The 16885-nt window shown below is 47.3% G+C and overlaps 1 protein-coding gene across 1 annotated transcript in view; it reads left to right on the top strand.

The window, feature by feature from the left end:
• The window catches only part of LOC147113771 (transcription elongation regulator 1-like), a 97842-nt gene that overhangs the window by 72427 nt on the left and 8530 nt on the right, over window positions 1-16885 (top strand). Inside the window, exons 9-13 of the mRNA XM_085996163.1 lie at window positions 3801-3913; window positions 4929-5017; window positions 14349-14509; window positions 15183-15249; window positions 15661-15853. Of these exons, the coding sequence (XP_085852289.1) occupies window positions 3801-3913; window positions 4929-5017; window positions 14349-14509; window positions 15183-15249; window positions 15661-15853 (623 nt within the window). The remainder of the gene's footprint in view (window positions 1-3800; window positions 3914-4928; window positions 5018-14348; window positions 14510-15182; window positions 15250-15660; window positions 15854-16885) is intronic.

Below are 16885 nucleotides of genomic sequence, written 5' to 3'. Positions count from 1 at the left end.
AGGAGGTGAGACACTCGCTGCAGAATACCCAGCCTCTGACCTCTTGTAGCCACAGTATTTATGTTTCTGGTTTCCCCCCCCCCCCCCCCCCCCCCCCCCCCAGGATGTTGATGTTGGAGGATTCGGCGATGGTCATGCTGTTGAATGTCAATGGGTGATGGTTAGACTCTATTGTTGGAGATAGTAATTGCCTGGCACTTGTGTGGCACGAATGTTACTTGCCAAGCCTGGATGTTGTCCAGGTCTAGCTGCATGTGGGCAGAGACTGCTTCGTTATCTGAGGAGTTGCGAATGGATCTGAACACTGTGCAATCATCAGTGAACATCTCCACCTCTGACCTTATGATGGAGGGAAGGTCATTGATGAAGCAGCTGAAGATAGTTGGGCCTAGGACACTGCTTTCAGGAACTCCTGCAACGATGTCCTGGGGCTGAGGTGATCGTCCTTCAACAACCACACCTATCTTCCTTTGTGCTAGGTATGACTCGAGCCAGTGGAGAGTCTTTCCCCTGATTCCCATTGACTTCAATTTTACTAGGGCTCCTTGATGCCACACTCGATCAAATGCTGCCTTGATGTCACCTCTGAAATTCAGCTCTTTTGTCAATGCTTGGACCAAGGCTATAATAAGGTCTGGAACCAAGTGGTCCTGGCGAAACCCAAACTGAGCATCAGTAAGCAGGTCATTGGTCAGTTAGTGCTGCTTGAGAACACTGTCGACAACACCTTTCATCACTTTGTTGATGATTGAGAGTAGATTGATTCGGTGGTAACTGGCCGAATTGGATTTGTCCTGTTTTTTGTGGACCGGACATACCTGGGCAGTTTTCCACATTGTCGGGTAGATGCCAATGTTGTAGCTGTACTAGAACGGTTTGGCTCGAGACATGGCTAGTTCTGGAGCACAAGCCTTCAGCACGACAGCCGGGATATTGTCGGGGCCCATAGCCTTTGCTGTATCCAGTGCACTTGGCCGTTTCTTGATATCACGTGGAGTGAATCGAATGGGATGAAGACTGACTTCTGTGATGGTGGGGACCTCAGGAGGAGGCAGAGATGGATCATCCACTCAGCACTTCTGGCTGAAGATGGTTGCAAACACTTCAACCTTGTCTTTTGCACTCGCGTGCTGGGCTCCACCATCATTGAGGATGGAGATATTCATGGAGCCTCCTCCTCCCGTCAGTTGTTTAATGGTCCACCACCATTCATGACTGGATGTGGCAGGACTGCAGAGCTTTGATCTGATCCATTGATTGTGGGACCATATACCTCTGTCTATAGCATGCTGCTTCTGCTCTTTAGTATGCATGTAGTCCTGTGTTGCAGCTTCCCCAGGTTGGCGCCTCATTTTTAGGTGCACCTGGTGCTGCTCCTGGTATGCTCTTCTACACTCCTCATTGAACCAGCGTTGGTCGTCAGGCTTGATGTTAATGGTAGAGTGAGGGATTTGCTGGGCCATGAGGTTACAGATTTTGGTGGAATACAATTCTGCTGCTAGTGGCCCACAGCACCTCATGGATGCCCAGTTTTGAGTTGCTAGATCTGTTCTGAATCTCTCATTTAGCACCGTGGTGGTGCCACACAACACAATGGAGGGTGTTCTCAATGTGAAGACAGGACATCGTCTCCACAAGGACTGTATGATGGTCACTCCTACCAGTACCGTCGTGGACAGATGCATCTGCAACAGGTAGATTGGTGAGGTCAAGTAGGTTTTTCCCCTCGTGTTGGTTCTCTCAACACGTGCTGCAGGCCCAGTCTGGCAGCTATGTCCTTAAGGGCTCGGTCAGTAGTGATGGTACCGAGCCACTCTTGGTGATGGACATTCTGTGCCCTTGCTACCCTCAGTGCTTCTTCCAAGTGGTGTTCAACATGAGGGAGTGGTGTTCAACATGGAGGAGCACTGATTCATCAGCTGAGGGAGGGCGGTAGGTGGTAGTTAGCAGGAGGTTTCCTTGCCCATGCTTGACCTGATGCCATGAGACTTCATGGTATCTGGAGTCAATATTGAGACTCCCAGGGCCACTCCCTCCTGACTGTATACCACCTCTGGTGGGTCTGTCCTGCCGGTGGGCCAGGACATACCCAGGGATGGTGATGAAGGAGTCTGGGACGTTGGCAGGAAGGTATGACTGTGTCAGGCTGTTGCTTGACTAGTCTGTGGGACAGCTCTCCCAATGTTGGCACAAGTCCCCAGATGATGGTGAGGAGAACTTTGCAGCGTCGACTGGGCTGGGTGTGCCTTTGTCGTGTCGAAGCCGGTGCCGAGATGATGCTGGATGGTTTGTCTGGTTTTAATCTTATTGTTTCTTGTAGCGGTTTGAGTGGCTTGCTAGGCCATTTCAGAGGGCAGTTAAGAGTCAACCACATTGCTGTGGGTCTGGAGTCACATATAGGCCAGACCAGGTAAGGACGTCAAATTTCCTTCCCTAAAGGACGTTAGTGAACCAGATGTGTTTTTATGACAATCCGGTAGTTTCATGGTCACCATTACTGATACTAGCTTTTTTTTTATTACAGATTTATTTAATTAACTGAATTCAAACTCCACAGCTGCTGTGGTGGGATTTGAACTCGCGTCGCTGTATTAATAGTCCAAGCCTCTGGATTATTAGTCCAGAGACATTACCATTATGCTATTGTTCGTGAATCTGCATTAGGATTTTCACACTGTTGTTTGGATGGCTCTTGTTTCTTGCCCAGTATTATTGTGCAACTTGAAATGGCAACACATGATGCAAATATATTCTGAGTTCGTAATTCATTTAAGTTTTTGCCTGTTGGTTGGCTAACTTTATTTTAAATTGGGGGGAAAGCTGTGATAAGTTGCAATAAACTCCTTCCAAAGCTGCTGCACCCTTCTTTAAAAAAGTTTTGCTGAGTTCTTAATTGCTCCCAACAAAGAGATTGGTGTAAACTTTCAATAGAACTGCTTAATGCTCGTCAAACAGGTTGTCAGTTGGAACAAACCTTTTAACTGGGAGTTGGTAATTGCCTCCATAATTCTTAGATTGCTTAAAACTTGCACTGTGGGAGCTTCTTTCTCTAAAAAGAGATGTGCCTTTTCACTTATTTAATCAGGAGAACTTTTCTGTGTTGCTCCTCTCCTGAAGGTATCAGTTTCCTGCTAAGGTACCGTTTCATTGATCTCTATCACCCAGCTTCAGGTGTGAGCTTAATCTCGTGAAAATCTGCGGCCTATTCAACTGGGGGAGTATCACAGCCAAGCCTGGTTCTGTTTATACCTAGCACTCGCATGCACACTCTCCAGTAAGGGGCCACTGGATGACTATAAGGAGTGGGAACTCGTACTGATTTCCGCTCCCGAGCTCGGACAGTGAGGACATTGCATTTGAAGCTGTTTGATTGTTGTAAAAACCCAACTGGTTCACTAATGCCCTTTAGGCTCTAATGCAAGGCTGAGATCGGGCAGTTCAGCACAGACTGCGGATTGAACCAGTGACCCTTTGGCCTGTATGGTCTTTGTGCTAAACTGGGTGGTGCCTTTAACCACTAGGTCATTGGGGCCATTATTGGAGAACACAGAGCTCGTAGTTCGGTCTACAATTGACTACTGTAGCACCCTTCCTATCGCAGGCTCAAGAAAACCAATTGTAGTTTTCAGTTTTTGGACTGGGGGCAGGCGTACTTTTGTTACCGCCTTAAATTTGTTCTCCACTTTAACCATGAAACAATTACATTTAAAGTCGATGCCAAAGCGTACTGAATTTCTAGTAGATTTGCATGGTCGAGGAGCATTACAAAACACTCTATGCTTATATTTTTTTCTGTACAGTAGAGAAAGAAGTGGAGAAACCAAACGAGCCGAGCAAAGAGCCAGCAGAACCTGAGCCAATGGAAATGGAAGAGGAAGAGGCAAAAGAAGAGCCTCCAAAAGAGAAGAAAGAGGTCTGTGGGAAGGTTGTGTCGACTGCTTCATCGCTCAATTTAAGGGGCACACTGAGTTATTGGGAGCCGGAACCTTTTCCCACTTTTTTCTTCTTTTTCCCCCCACTCTCTCCCTAGCCTGAGGTCCTGAGGCCAATCATAGCTCCTCTACTTCAGTGCTGGCTGAGATTAGCTCACTTAGAACAGACCAGTGTTTAAATCTGGGTCTACTCTGGTCTGTATGATTTGGCTACTAACTGGATGACATGCAGCCAGTGTATTGGTACCAAATATGCGATTGGAATTTTTTAATTTAAGTCAACCCACTTCAGTGTAATGCGATACTGTTTTTGTTCATCACCTTGAATGGTTCCCACTAGCAGTAACATGAGCATTGCTTTCTGGTGTTATGCCATACAAAATGTTTTCTCCAGCCATAATGCTCATTTGGAGAGACAAAATCAATAACTGTACTGGTAAGTGTATTTCACAGTTAAAGTAGGCATAGTGCAATAATTCCATCCACCCATAATTATACTTCACTGACTCCCTGAAATCATATTGGCTGCTTTTCACACTGCTAAAGACGTTGTCTAATTCAGTTTTGTAGCACTACAGCTTTCTCAGTAAGTCACTCGAGCATGGGTGTCCAACCAAGCGCCCTTGGGCCTTGGTAATATGTCTGCAAACCTCAACGACCGATGGTACCCAGATAACTCCTACTTGTGCTTCTATTTCTGACTTGCTGGTTTGTCCTTTTTGGAATTTGTAGGCCTGGAGATTTGCAAGGGATTGCTTTTAGCACTGTTGCCTCCTCTGGAGAAATTCTGAATCAAAACACCAAGGTTTAGTGGTATATCCAGCTGGCAAGAGATGCATGTTAATGGGCTTACTTATTTCAACTTTACATCTGGCCTACAAGGCTCCATGATATGCACTTAAGCTGCTCGCCAAAATGAAAAGCTTGGATATTCCTTTCCTGCAGCATTAATCAATAACTGTACATAACACAGCAGTCTGTTGCCTGTTTTTTTAGGAGCCAAAGGAGGAGGTGTTGACTGAGGAAGAGAAGGCTGCACAAAAAGCTAAACCTGTGGCTACCACCCCTGTTCCCGGCACACCATGGTATGTATGCAGATGTGTTCAGTCAATTGGTATTTGATCACTGATTGTTAACTATTTATGTTTGTGTTTGTATGGAATTTAAAACTATCTGCAATAATAAATGAACCTCTAAATTGATCAAGTTGCAAGATCAACACTCTAGTTATGTTTCCTGTATGTTACTTTATGTAGTCATGTTGCAGGCAGCAGACTGAGGAGACTTTCATCCTGTCAACCTGGGCTGGGTTTGAAACTAGGTCCTTGAGGTTAAAGAACAGTCTTTTAACCTACCTAGACCACCCAGTTTCACGTTAAACATCCATTGGACTGTTGGTTCTCAATTTGTACATGAAAGATAAACAGTCCGTGCAAGACACCAGTACATCATATCATCGACAAGAAAATACATTGGATACAATATTGCTAATCTCCATATGTAAATACACAATTTCTGTTTTAAATTTTCTTCAATTAATGTTTGAAAATCAATCTTCTCCTTCTGGAGAATATAAATTTCTGCTTCCCTCTGCCATTTCTGAATTGAGTGGGTGGGCTGGCAGGCTTTCTTATGGTTTCATGAAAGGGAAATTGCGTTTAACAAATTTATTAGAGTTTTTTGAGGATGTAACTAGCAGGGTAGATAAAGGGGAACCAGTGGATGTAGTATATTTGGATTTCCAAAAGGCATTCGATAAGGTGCCACATAAAAGGTTGCTATGTAAGGTAAGGGCTCATGGGATTGGGGGTAATATGTTAGCCTGGATAGAGGCTTGGTTAATGGACAGAAAACAGAGTAGGGATAAACGGGTCATTTTCTGTTTGGCAGGCTGTAACTGGTGGAGTGTCACAAGGATCAGTGCTTGGGCCTCAGCTATTTACAATCTATATTAATGACTTGGATGAAAGGACCAAGTGCAATGTATCTTAAGTTTGCTGACGATACAAAGCTAGGTGGGAAAGTAAGCTCTGAGGAGGATACAAAGAACCTGCAAAGGGATATACAGTAGCAAAATAATGCGGATGCTGGAAATCTGAAATAACAACAGAAAATGCTGGAAACACTCAGCAGGTCAGGTTGGACGGATGCTGCCTGGCCTACTGAGTGTTTCCAGCATTTTTTGTTGCTGTAAAGGAATATAGACAGTTTAAGTGAGTGGCCAATAAGGTGGCAGATTGAGTATAATGTGAGGTTATTCACTTTGGTAGGAAGAATAGAAACATAGAATACTTTTTAAATGGTGAGAAACTTAAATGTTGGTAATAACAACAGAAAATGCTGGAAAAACTCAGCAGGTCAGGCAACATCCGTGGAGAGAAATTTGAGTTGACGTTTCAGGTCGAACCCTTCTTTAAAACTGGAAAGAAAAGAAACTAGATCGAAGGCAGGGCTGCAATCGGACAGAAGAATAAAAGAAACAAAAGAAGTAAAAGAGATTAGAAGCTAGACGAGATGGTAATAGGCTGAGATTAGGTGTAAAGTGTACTGGCAGGGCAAAAGATAGCTGCCAGGTGTGAGAGAGAAACAAAAGGAAAGGGGGGGGTGGGGAGGAAAGGAGTGGAACAATTACAAGAGAAAATGAAATGGGGGCCGAGCTTATGATCTGAAATTGTTGAACTCGATATTGAGTCCGGAAGGCTGCAGAGTGCCTAATCGGAAGATGAGGTGCTGTTCCTCGAGTTTACATTGAGCTTCCGTGGAACAATACAAGAGGCCAAGGACGGTGAGGTCCGAGTGGGAATGGAGCGGTGAATTAAAATGACAGGCGACCGGAAGCTCGGGGTCACCCTTACGGACTGAACGGAGGTGTTCCGCAAAGCGGTCACCCAATCTGCGTTTGGTCTCCCCATTGTAGAGGAGACCACATCGTGAGCAGCGAATACAGTATACTAGATTGCGAGAAGTACAAGTAAATCGCTGTTTCACCTGGAAGGGGTGTTTGGGGCCCTGGACAGTGGGAAGGGGGGAGGTATAGGGGCAGGTGTTACATCTCCTCCGCTTGCACGGGAAGGTGCCAGGGGAAGGGCTGTTTGGGGTGATAGAGGAGTGGACTAGGGTGTCTCGGAGGGAGCGGTCCCTGCAGAATGCTGAAAGGGGAGGGGAGGGGAAGATACGTTTGGTGGTGGGATCACTTTGGAGGTAGCGGAAATGCCGGAGGATGATCCGTTGAATGTGGAGGCTGGTGGGGTGAAAGATGAGGACAAGGGGAACCCTATCGTGGTTCCGGGAGGGAGGGGCAGGGGTGAGGGCAGAAGTGCGGGAGATAGAACTGACACGGTCGAGGGCAGTGTCAACCACGGTAGAGGGGAATCCTCGGTTGCGGAAAAAGGAAGACATGTCTGAAGCACTGGTGTGGAAGGTGGCATCGTCGGAGCAGATACGGCGGAGATGGAGAAACTGGGAGAATGGAATAGAGTCCTTACAGGAAGCGGGGTGGGAGGCAGTGTAGTCCAGGTAGCTGTGGGAGTCAGTGGGCTTGTAGTGAATATTAAATGTTGGTGTTGAGAGAGATTTTGGTGTCCCCATATAGGAAACACAGTTTGCATGCAGGTACAGCAAGCAATTAAGAAGGCAAATGGCATGTTGGCCTTTATTGCAAGGGGTTGGAGTAAAAGAGTAAGGAAGTCTTGCTACAATTGTACAGGGCTTTGGTGAGACCACAGCTGGAGTACTGTGTACAGTTTTGGTCTCCTTATCTGAAAAGACATACTTGCCTAAGAGGCGGTGATATGTAAATTCACTAGATTGATCCCTGGGATGAGAGGGTTATCCTATGAGGAGAGATTGAGTAGTTTGGGCCTATACTCTCTGGCGATTAGAAGAAAGAGAGGTTATTTTATTGAAACATGTAAGATTCTGAGGTGGGTTGACAGGGTCAATGTGCTGAGGTTGTTTCCCCTGGCTGGAGAGTCTAGGACTCGGAGGCATAGTCTCAGGATAAGGGGTTGGCCATTTAAGACTGAGATGAGATGAGGAATTTCTTCACTTGGAGGGTTGTGAACCTTTGGAATTCTATACCCCAAAGGGCTGTGGATGCTAAGTCGTTGAGTATATTCAAGGTCGAGATCGATAGATTTTTGGACTCTGGGGGAATCAAGGAATATGGGGATTGGGTGGGATAGTGGAGTTGAGTTCGAAGATCAGCCATGATCTTATTGAATGTTGGAGCAGGCACGAAGGGCCGTATGGCCTACTTCTGCTCCTAATTCTTAATGTTCTTAAGTTGAGGCAACATTTTAATTTTAATTAGACTGATGAGGTACACTTTGGAGTTGCACCTCGACTCCATTCAGCTCTTTTGTTAGCATCTTTGAGATTGAGGAGCTTTGGGGAGAGTCCTCAGCTCCAAGGCACAGTGACAGGAGCACAGCCAACATACAGCTCTGCCTGCCTTGCTATTTTATTTTGGTTCTGAAAAAATCAATCTGGGTTCACGTAAAGGAAAATAACTGTTTAGAAACTTGGACTTTTTCAGGTAGATGTCAGTTCACGGTTTGCCTCGGGGGCCTTTAGTTTTACATTTTTAATTAGGATTGGGCCACTGGATGAAGCCATTTAATTTTTGATATGCTATGGGGAAACGAGCATGAAACTTTCTCGGTGCACTAAAATCACACTCCTAATCAGCTCTCAAAACGCTGAAGAAAAGCAGCAGGGAGCATTGAATCAGTGTGTTGTAAGAAAGCCTGACATTTGATTTTCTGCAATAAATGTCATCAATTCGCTGGCACCAAATTAAATGGCACTATCTTGGTGCCTTATCCTGGTGAAAATAATTCTTACAAATATTTCAATTTTTTTTTGTGAAAGACATCAACATTATTAGTAAAAGGATATTGTGGCGGAGCCACCAAAGGACTCAGATCGTTTGTACATAATTCCTTTAACAACATGTTAGCTACAGTCTGAGTCTATCTTTATTTATGCTGTTTAACTGTACAGAGTGTGGTTGCTTTAACAGCGCGGCTAAAACGTGATGACGTCACGCCGTTCATCACGTGATCCCCCTCTGGCGGGAAAACGTGATGACATCAGCCACAGGACTGAGGGGCAGTCCTCGTGGAGCCTCCAGAGAGAGCAGACCAACATTCGATGTTATCGTGCAGTTTCTTGTTAAAGCCTGTTTGTTTCATTAAAGTTCATTTTGTTTGATCGCCTGAGTAGAACTCAGTCTTTTAGTTAGGAACCTACGTTCCTACATTGGTGACCCCGACTTTCGTGAACAATTTTCACGGAAGATCTTCAGCATGGATACGAACGCCGTGACTCAAACTGCCACAGTTCTGGGAGCAACAGCCAGCCGCGTGGTTTATCCAGGCTGAAGCCCAGTTCGCCATCAGGAACATCGTCGCGGATCAGACCCGTTATTACTACGTGGTCTCCGCCCTCGATAGCGCAACTGCCTCGCGGATCGTCAGCCTCCTCGGTAGTCACCCTACTGACAGCAAGTATGATACGTTAAAGGCGCGGTTGCTACAGGTCTTCGGGCTCTCGAAGTCAGAACGCGCTCGCCGGCTCCTCTCTGTGCCTGGCCTCAGGGACTCCAAACCGTCCGAGCTCATGAGCCAAATGCTCATGCTCTTGGGTGCCGAACCGGAATGCTTCCTCTTCCGGGAGCTATTCCTCTGCCAACTGCCGGAGCAGGTGCAGGCTGCCCTAGCCAGATCCGAGATTACAGACTGCGCTGAGCTTGCTGCCGAAGCAGAGAAGATTTTCACAATAACCCAGCAGTGCTGTGCGGCCACGAGGCGCCCATCCCCCACAGACGTGGCTCCAGCTCCTCTTGCAGCGGTCTGGTGCTCCTACCACGCCCGTTTTGGCGCGAAAGCACGACGCTGCCGCTCTCCCTGCAGTTTTTCGCCCAAAAAAACCACAAAGCTCCTGCAGCGTTCCTGGCGAAGGAGGACCGGGTCTAACGGGCGCGCTGCGATGGCCATCGGATCTACGGGAAAACTTCTTTACATCACCGATTCTCTATTGGGTCGACGTTTCCTTTGTGACACCGGGGCGCAGTGTAGCATCCTACCTGCGTCGAATCTCGATATGCAAGCTGGGAACCACGGGTTTTCCCTCATGGCGGCTAACGGCGCAGCCATTCGAACTTTCCGAAAGCGCCGGGTCCAAGTCTGTTTCGGTGGTCAGCGCTTCCATTGGGAATTTGTCACGGCCACAGTCTTGCAGGCCATCCTCGGGGCAGATTTTCTGTGTGCCAACGGCCTCCTCGTCGATGTCCGGCACCACTGGCTTAGCAACGCGGCCACCTTCCACTCGATTCCGTGCCACCACGGTACGGCGCGTTCTATCGCCTGCGCTTTCCCTTCTCCGGATGACTTCACTCGGCTCCTCAGAGTTCCCGGAGCTGACCAGGCCCACTTTCTCCTCCTCGGCCACGAAGCATGGTGTTGAACATCATATCACCACTACTGGCTCCCCGGTTTATGCACGGGCTAGAAGGCTCGAACCTGGCAAGCTCGTGGCTGCGAAAGCGGAGTTCGGCACGATGGAGCGGCTGGGGATTATTCGCCGGTCGACTAGTCCCTGGTCTTCGCCTCTCCACATTGTTCCGAAACCGGGCGGCGGCTGGCGGCCATGCGGTGACTACCGACACCTGATCGGTACCCGATCCCGCATATTCAGGATTTCTCGGCCCATTTGGCGGGAAATTCTATCTTTTCTAAAGTCGACCTGTTCGGGGGTATCGCCAGGTTCCCGTGCACCCGCAAGATGTCCTGAAAACCGCAGTCATCACCCCTATCGGCCTCTGAGTTCCTGCGGATGCCGTTTGGCTTGAACAACGCGGCACAGGCTTTACAGCGCTTAATGGACTCCGTGCTCCGAGACCTAAACTGCAACTTCGTCTACCTTGACGACATTCTCATCGCCAGCGCTAGCAAGGAAGAGCACATCTCCCATTTGCGTACCCTCTTTACATGCCTCAGCCAGCACGGTTTGATCATCAACCTGGCCAAGTGCCAGTTCGGCCTGCAGCGGATCGATTTCTTGGGACACCGCATAACATCAGACGGTGCCGTCCCCTTACTGACGAAGGTGGAAGCTGTTACCTCTTTCCTGCGCCCGCCAACTGTCCAGGCCCTGCAAGAGTTCCTGGGGATGGTCAATTTCTATCACCGATTCGTCCCTAAGGCGGCTCAGCTAATGCAGCCTTTGTACGGGGCCCTCGAGGGCAAGTCCGGTAAGGATCTACTCAGCTAGGCGGCCGAGATGGACCAGGCGTTCGTCAACACCAAGAGCGCTTTGGCCAACGCAACCATGCTGGTGCACCCACTTCCATGTGCCACCATCGCCCTTACCACAGACGCGTCAGACTACGCCATCGGCGCAGTGCAGGAGCAGTGGGTGAACGGCACGTGGCAACCGCTGGCGTTTTTCAGCCGTCAACTACGGAGAAATGAAAGGAAATACAGCACCTTCGATCGAGAGTTACTGGCCCTTTTCCTAGCTATTCGCCATTTCCGGTTCTTATTCGAAGGACGTCCCTTCACGGCTTTTGTCGACCACAAGCCTCCAACGTTCGCCATGGCCAAGACCGCTGAACCGTGGTCCGTTCGTCAATGTCGCCTGACGTTTATTGCTGAATTTACCACGGACATTCAACATGTGTCTGGTAAAGACAACCTAGTGGCGGATTGCCTCTCCCGCGCGACGGTCCATGCGGTTCACCTGGGGATTGACTACGCCCTCATGGCTGCGGATCAGGCCTCGGACCCAGAGGTCCAATCGCACAGAACCGTCCCCTCTAGTTTCCAAGCGACCGACGTCAGTTTCCAGGCCGCAGGCACCACGCTCCTTTGCGACGCCTCCATGGGCGTTCCCCGACCTATCGTGCCAGTTGCATGGCGCCGGAAGGTGTTTGACGCCATACACGGGTTGTCGCACCCTGGTATGAAGGCTTCACAATGGCGAAGTTCGTCTGGAAGGGTATGCACCTCGATGTCCGTGACTGGGCCAACACCTGCGTGGTCTGCCAGAAGGCCAAGGTCCAGCGTCATGTTAAAGCTCCAGTGGCTACGTTCGCTGTTCCGGAGCGTCGTTTCAACCACATGCATGTGGACCTTGTGGGGCCACTTCCGGCTTCTCGTGGTTCTACGCATCTCCTCACCATGGTGGACCGCACCACTAGGTGGCCAGAGGCAATGCCTTTGGTTTCCACCACTTCGGCAGACGTCGCCAGAGCTTTCATCTCCTGTTGGGTTGCTCGTTTCGGGGTACCAGTGGACATCTCTTCCGATCGTGGGCCACAATTTTCCTCGGAGCTCTGGAACGCTGTAGCTCAAGGGCTCGGCACCAAAATTCATAGCACCACCGCCTATCATCCACAGGCAAACGGCCTTGGCGAGCGATTCCACAGGTTGCTTAAAGCCGCCCTACGGGCCAGTCTTCAAGGTGCAGGATGGGTAGACAGACTCCCATGGGTCCTTTTGGGTCTTCGTACGGCGCCCAAAGAAGACCTGCAATTGTCCTCAGCCGAACTTGTTTATGGCCAGCCGCTCCGAGTACCAGGGGATTTCCTCCCTTCTCCCACCAGAGCATGGGTCCGCCTCCCAGCACCTCGTCAGACACCAGGAAGCGGCCAGATGCTTCGCTCCGGTGCCTACATCAAATCACGGATTACAGAGCTCCCGCGTGCCAGTGGAGCTGAAGAATGCTGAGTACGTATTTATCCGCCATGACGCTCATCAAGCCCCCTTACACTGGTCCTTTCCGCGTCGTCGAATCAGGAGACCAATCCTTTTCGGTCGACATCGGAGGAAAGCCGGATCACATTTCGGTGGACTGGTTGAAGCCGGCTCACCTGGACCTGGACCGCCCAGTCGTCGTCGCTCAACCGCCAAAACGTGGCCGACCGCCCGCAGCCCCCGTGCCAGATCGACCACAGCCGCCCGCCAGCTCGACCACAACCGCCCGCCAGCTCGACCACCGTCCATCAGCTTCCTCTGCAGGGTTACCGAAGTCGCTCGGACAGACTTGTCAGGCCTCCTCGACGTCTCACTTTTGCTGTTAAAGACAATTCTGGGGGGGGTGGGGCGCATGTGGCGGAGCCACCAAAGGACTCGGATCGTTTGTACATAATTACTTTTAACAACATGTTAGCTACAGTCTGAGTCTATATCTTTATGCTGTTTAACTGTAGTGTGTGGTTGCTTTAACAGCGCGGCTAAAACATGATGACATCACGCCGCTCATCACGTGATCCCCCCTCTGGCGGGAAAACATGATGTCATGACATCAGCCACGGGACTGCAGGGGCAGTCCTCGTGGAGCCTCCAGAGAGAGCAGACCTATATTCGATGTTATCCTGCTGTTTCTTGTTAAAGCCTGTTTGTTTCATTAAAGTTCGTTTTGTTTGATCGCCTGAGTAGAACTCAGTCTTTAGTTACAATATATTGTTTTCCCTGTGCTTTTGCTCCCCTTCGTTTGAAGCATAAGCTAAAGCAGTATTCAAATTAAATTTGGACTGACTCCCTGTGTTTCATGATGTGCTGTTCGTTCATTACCGACTAACGTTAAAAAGCTTTTTTTAAGTTAGATTTGTTTGAGTACTGGACCTTCTTCCATGACCTGGTGGAGTATTCAATTTGTTGGTGGGGGGCAGGAGGAAAGAGTCGCCATGTAGCAGCCAGTGTGAGATAAAGCAGCCCTGCCCACTGAGCAAGTCAACGCCAGGAAAGGGTGAAAACATATGGTTGTGCTGCCAGTAGATGGTGCTAGGGCACTTTATTTACAAAATATGACAAGCTACTGCCGTAAAAATTATTACATTCTCAATATGGGTTGTACCTTCAGCAATCTTCTCCCCACCCCGTAACCCATCTTCTGCAGTGGTTATGTTGAACTCGGTCTTGCTAATATGATATCCTCTCACCTCCAGCTTTCAACCTCTGCCTGCCACAGTTTTATTTTGTCTGTCTCTCATTTATTGATGTCGCGATGGTTAAAGATTTCTTCCATTGCTCATTGTAAGCTGAAAATACACCATTCTACTCGAGACTTTCTCTCCCTGCTTTCTCCCTGTTGAAATAGTCTTTACCATGTCTTCCACTCCAACTTGTTCTTTCCAGGGACTTCAAAACTTTGGAACTCCTTAATTCCCTCAGTCTTTCCCGTGTCTTACTATCTTCACTGTTCAAAACCCAAACTTGGCATCTCCCACTCACTGTTTCTTGAATTGCCTCATCTTTTCTGCACTTTTTAACTTTTGATATCTTGCACTATGGCCCTCGACTCTTAATCCAGGTTTGTTGGTTTAAAAACCTGACTAATGCTAGGCAGAGATGGGCCAGAATGATGATCAGCTACTTATTTGGTCACCAGATTTTTTTATTGCCTTTTCAGGTGCGTTGTGTGGACCGGTGATGAGCGGGTGTTCTACTATAACCCGACAACCCGTCTGTCGATGTGGGATCGGCCAGATGAGCTGGTTGGAAGAGCCGACGTGGACAAAATTATCCAGGAACCTCCTCACAAAAAGTCTTCTGAGAATGAAAAGAAACCCGGTGAGAGATCCTAATTAGTGTATCGACAATTAGTGCAGCATTAGCTCTGACATAAACACCAGTCTTTACTGCTATGCTCTGATGCTTGCCTGGCAATTTGAATTATTCCCTGAGTCACAGCATGCTTAAAGGCATGACTGCAAGAGCTTAGATAACTTTTGGTTAGGTTTTTTAATTAAATATCAAATATTCTAAAATGGTGGAGAGTGTGTCCTCTGAAGAACTTGGTGACTGTTTTTTGTGGCTCTGGGTAACCAGTGTTGTTAATTGGTCACTGTTTGCCATTCTAGAGAGTGAGTGGGCTAAAGTTTTGATTTGAATTGATTAGTGAACTTTAAATACCTAAACAAAACAGTCTCTTTATAATAAATTAGTAAGTTGACCCTTTTCTGACTCTCCCCACTGGCAACTTATTCCCTTTTGTTAACATGTAGACTCATGTAAAGGCACAAATTCACATCAATTTAAATTCAAACACCAGTTTCTCTAAGCAGTGGCACTTGTTAAAGGTATGAATTTACTTCAAGTTTAACATGAATAGCTTTACCTAAGGACTTGATAGTTTAACTGAAATTAACCTTTTAATTTAATTTTGAACAAATCAAACTGTGTTGTGTAAATGGAACAGACAAGTTGTCTCTTTTCAATTTAAAACATTTCCATTTTTATTTAGTGAAAGAGGAGACTGAGCCTCTGGATGATGAATATGATGATGAACCAATTAAAGCAAAGAAGCGAAAGTGAGTAACGTAAAGGCTGAAAAATCAGCTATATTCCCTGTGTAGGAAGTCTTCAAAGATTTGTCTGCTGTTCCTCACTTTATTTATATATAGTTTGAATACAATGTGTTAAAAGCAGTTGATTGTTTGAATGTGTCTCAGTCCTACATAATATAACTCCAGTCTTCTCCCTTCCTGGAAGTACTAACTCAGGCTAGGGTACAGCTCCACGAGTGCCAGCTGCCCTCCAATATCTCACCCAAGTGGCCATTCTTGTGTGAGCGCTGGGTGGATGGCAGTAGCTTTCTCTGGTCCCGTACGTTCCTATGTTTTATAACTGTTGAACTGCCGTAAATCACAACAGCAAAAATTGTTCTGTCCTGCCAGGTTGTCGAAGTTTTGTCTTTTTTTTTATATTTAAAACTATTGCAGGAAGGATGATCCCAAAGATGCAGAGTCTGAGAAGGAGGCAGCTATGGAAGCCGAGATCAAAGCGGCCAGGGAGAGGGCCATAGTTCCACTGGAGTCTCGCATGAAACAGTTCCGAGATATGCTGCTTGAGAGAGGGGTAAGGACTGATGTGGGTTGTCTCTTTTTTCTGCAAGACTTGGAAAATAAGGATATTTAAGATTTATAGTGACAGAAGTGTAATTTTTATTTCTGTGGTTGCTGATTAGATTCTTGTCTGTAGGTGAATTGATGGAGCCATTTCTGTTGGGTTAGCAGTGAAATCTTATCTGTTGTTCCATTGGTATGTTTTGAGTTGGGTGCCTATCAGGTTTTGGGTGAAATCTGCTCCAAGTTGCATAATCCTAGTTTCCTATTGTAAGAACATCCTGAAAGTTCAGATTATTTCAAGTGAATTTAGAGATAATTTCAGAGTTGATGATTATATTTGTTGCTGTCTCTGCTTCATGATTTTTATTTGTGGGTGGGTGTCAGGGTGGAGGGGTACAATAATAATTGCAATAATCCAACTGAGGGAGGTCACTGTGGCAGATAAGGGCACCCACCGTCCCATATCGGGCACATAGTGTCAGCATTAAGTGCGTTCACGTCGGCTACTGTTGTGTTCAGAGTAAAGCACTCTGCTGTTTCCCAACAGTGCACTTTAGCCAAGCCAGAGAAAACTCACACTAGATTGTTTTCCTGCTTCTCTCACCAACCAAACCTTGCAGTATCTGAGTGAGATTGCTGGTTATGGTTATTGTGGACTTGGGCCTACCAGGAATTGGGCAGAGACTGGGCAAACTTACTTTGCTTAAAATCCTCACAGCACCGAGTAGAGGAGACTTCCATCTCATTGTCGGGTTCTGCCTGATGTGATAACCCACATATTCTGAACTATCTGCTGCATCTGTTGAACCTTGGTTTAAACCTGATTCTATTCAGGTACATATTGTGGCTGTTTGACTCCTTCATGCTCCTTTTGTGTTGAATGACTCAGTGTCCCATTTTATGCAAACTATTTGTAAATTATGTCTATTTGGGCCTTCACTCTAATTTACATCTTCTCAAGTTAAGTCTTCATGATTCACTTTGTTCCTTCTGCAAAAAAATTGCATTCCAGAGGTGCATTCCTTTCACCTCTGAGTTAATGAGCTGTCAGCCCCGATTTATAGATTAACGATATTTGATTTGGCTTTCTTACAAGGCA

Source organism: Somniosus microcephalus, chromosome 8, assembly GCF_052327205.1.
Source record: "Somniosus microcephalus isolate GS21.2 chromosome 8, FLI_Smic_1.0, whole genome shotgun sequence".
NCBI classification, from domain to species: domain Eukaryota; kingdom Metazoa; phylum Chordata; class Chondrichthyes; order Squaliformes; family Somniosidae; genus Somniosus; species Somniosus microcephalus.
The sequence above is the reverse complement of the archived record's forward strand: the minus strand, read 5'-3'. Positions and strand labels throughout refer to the sequence as shown.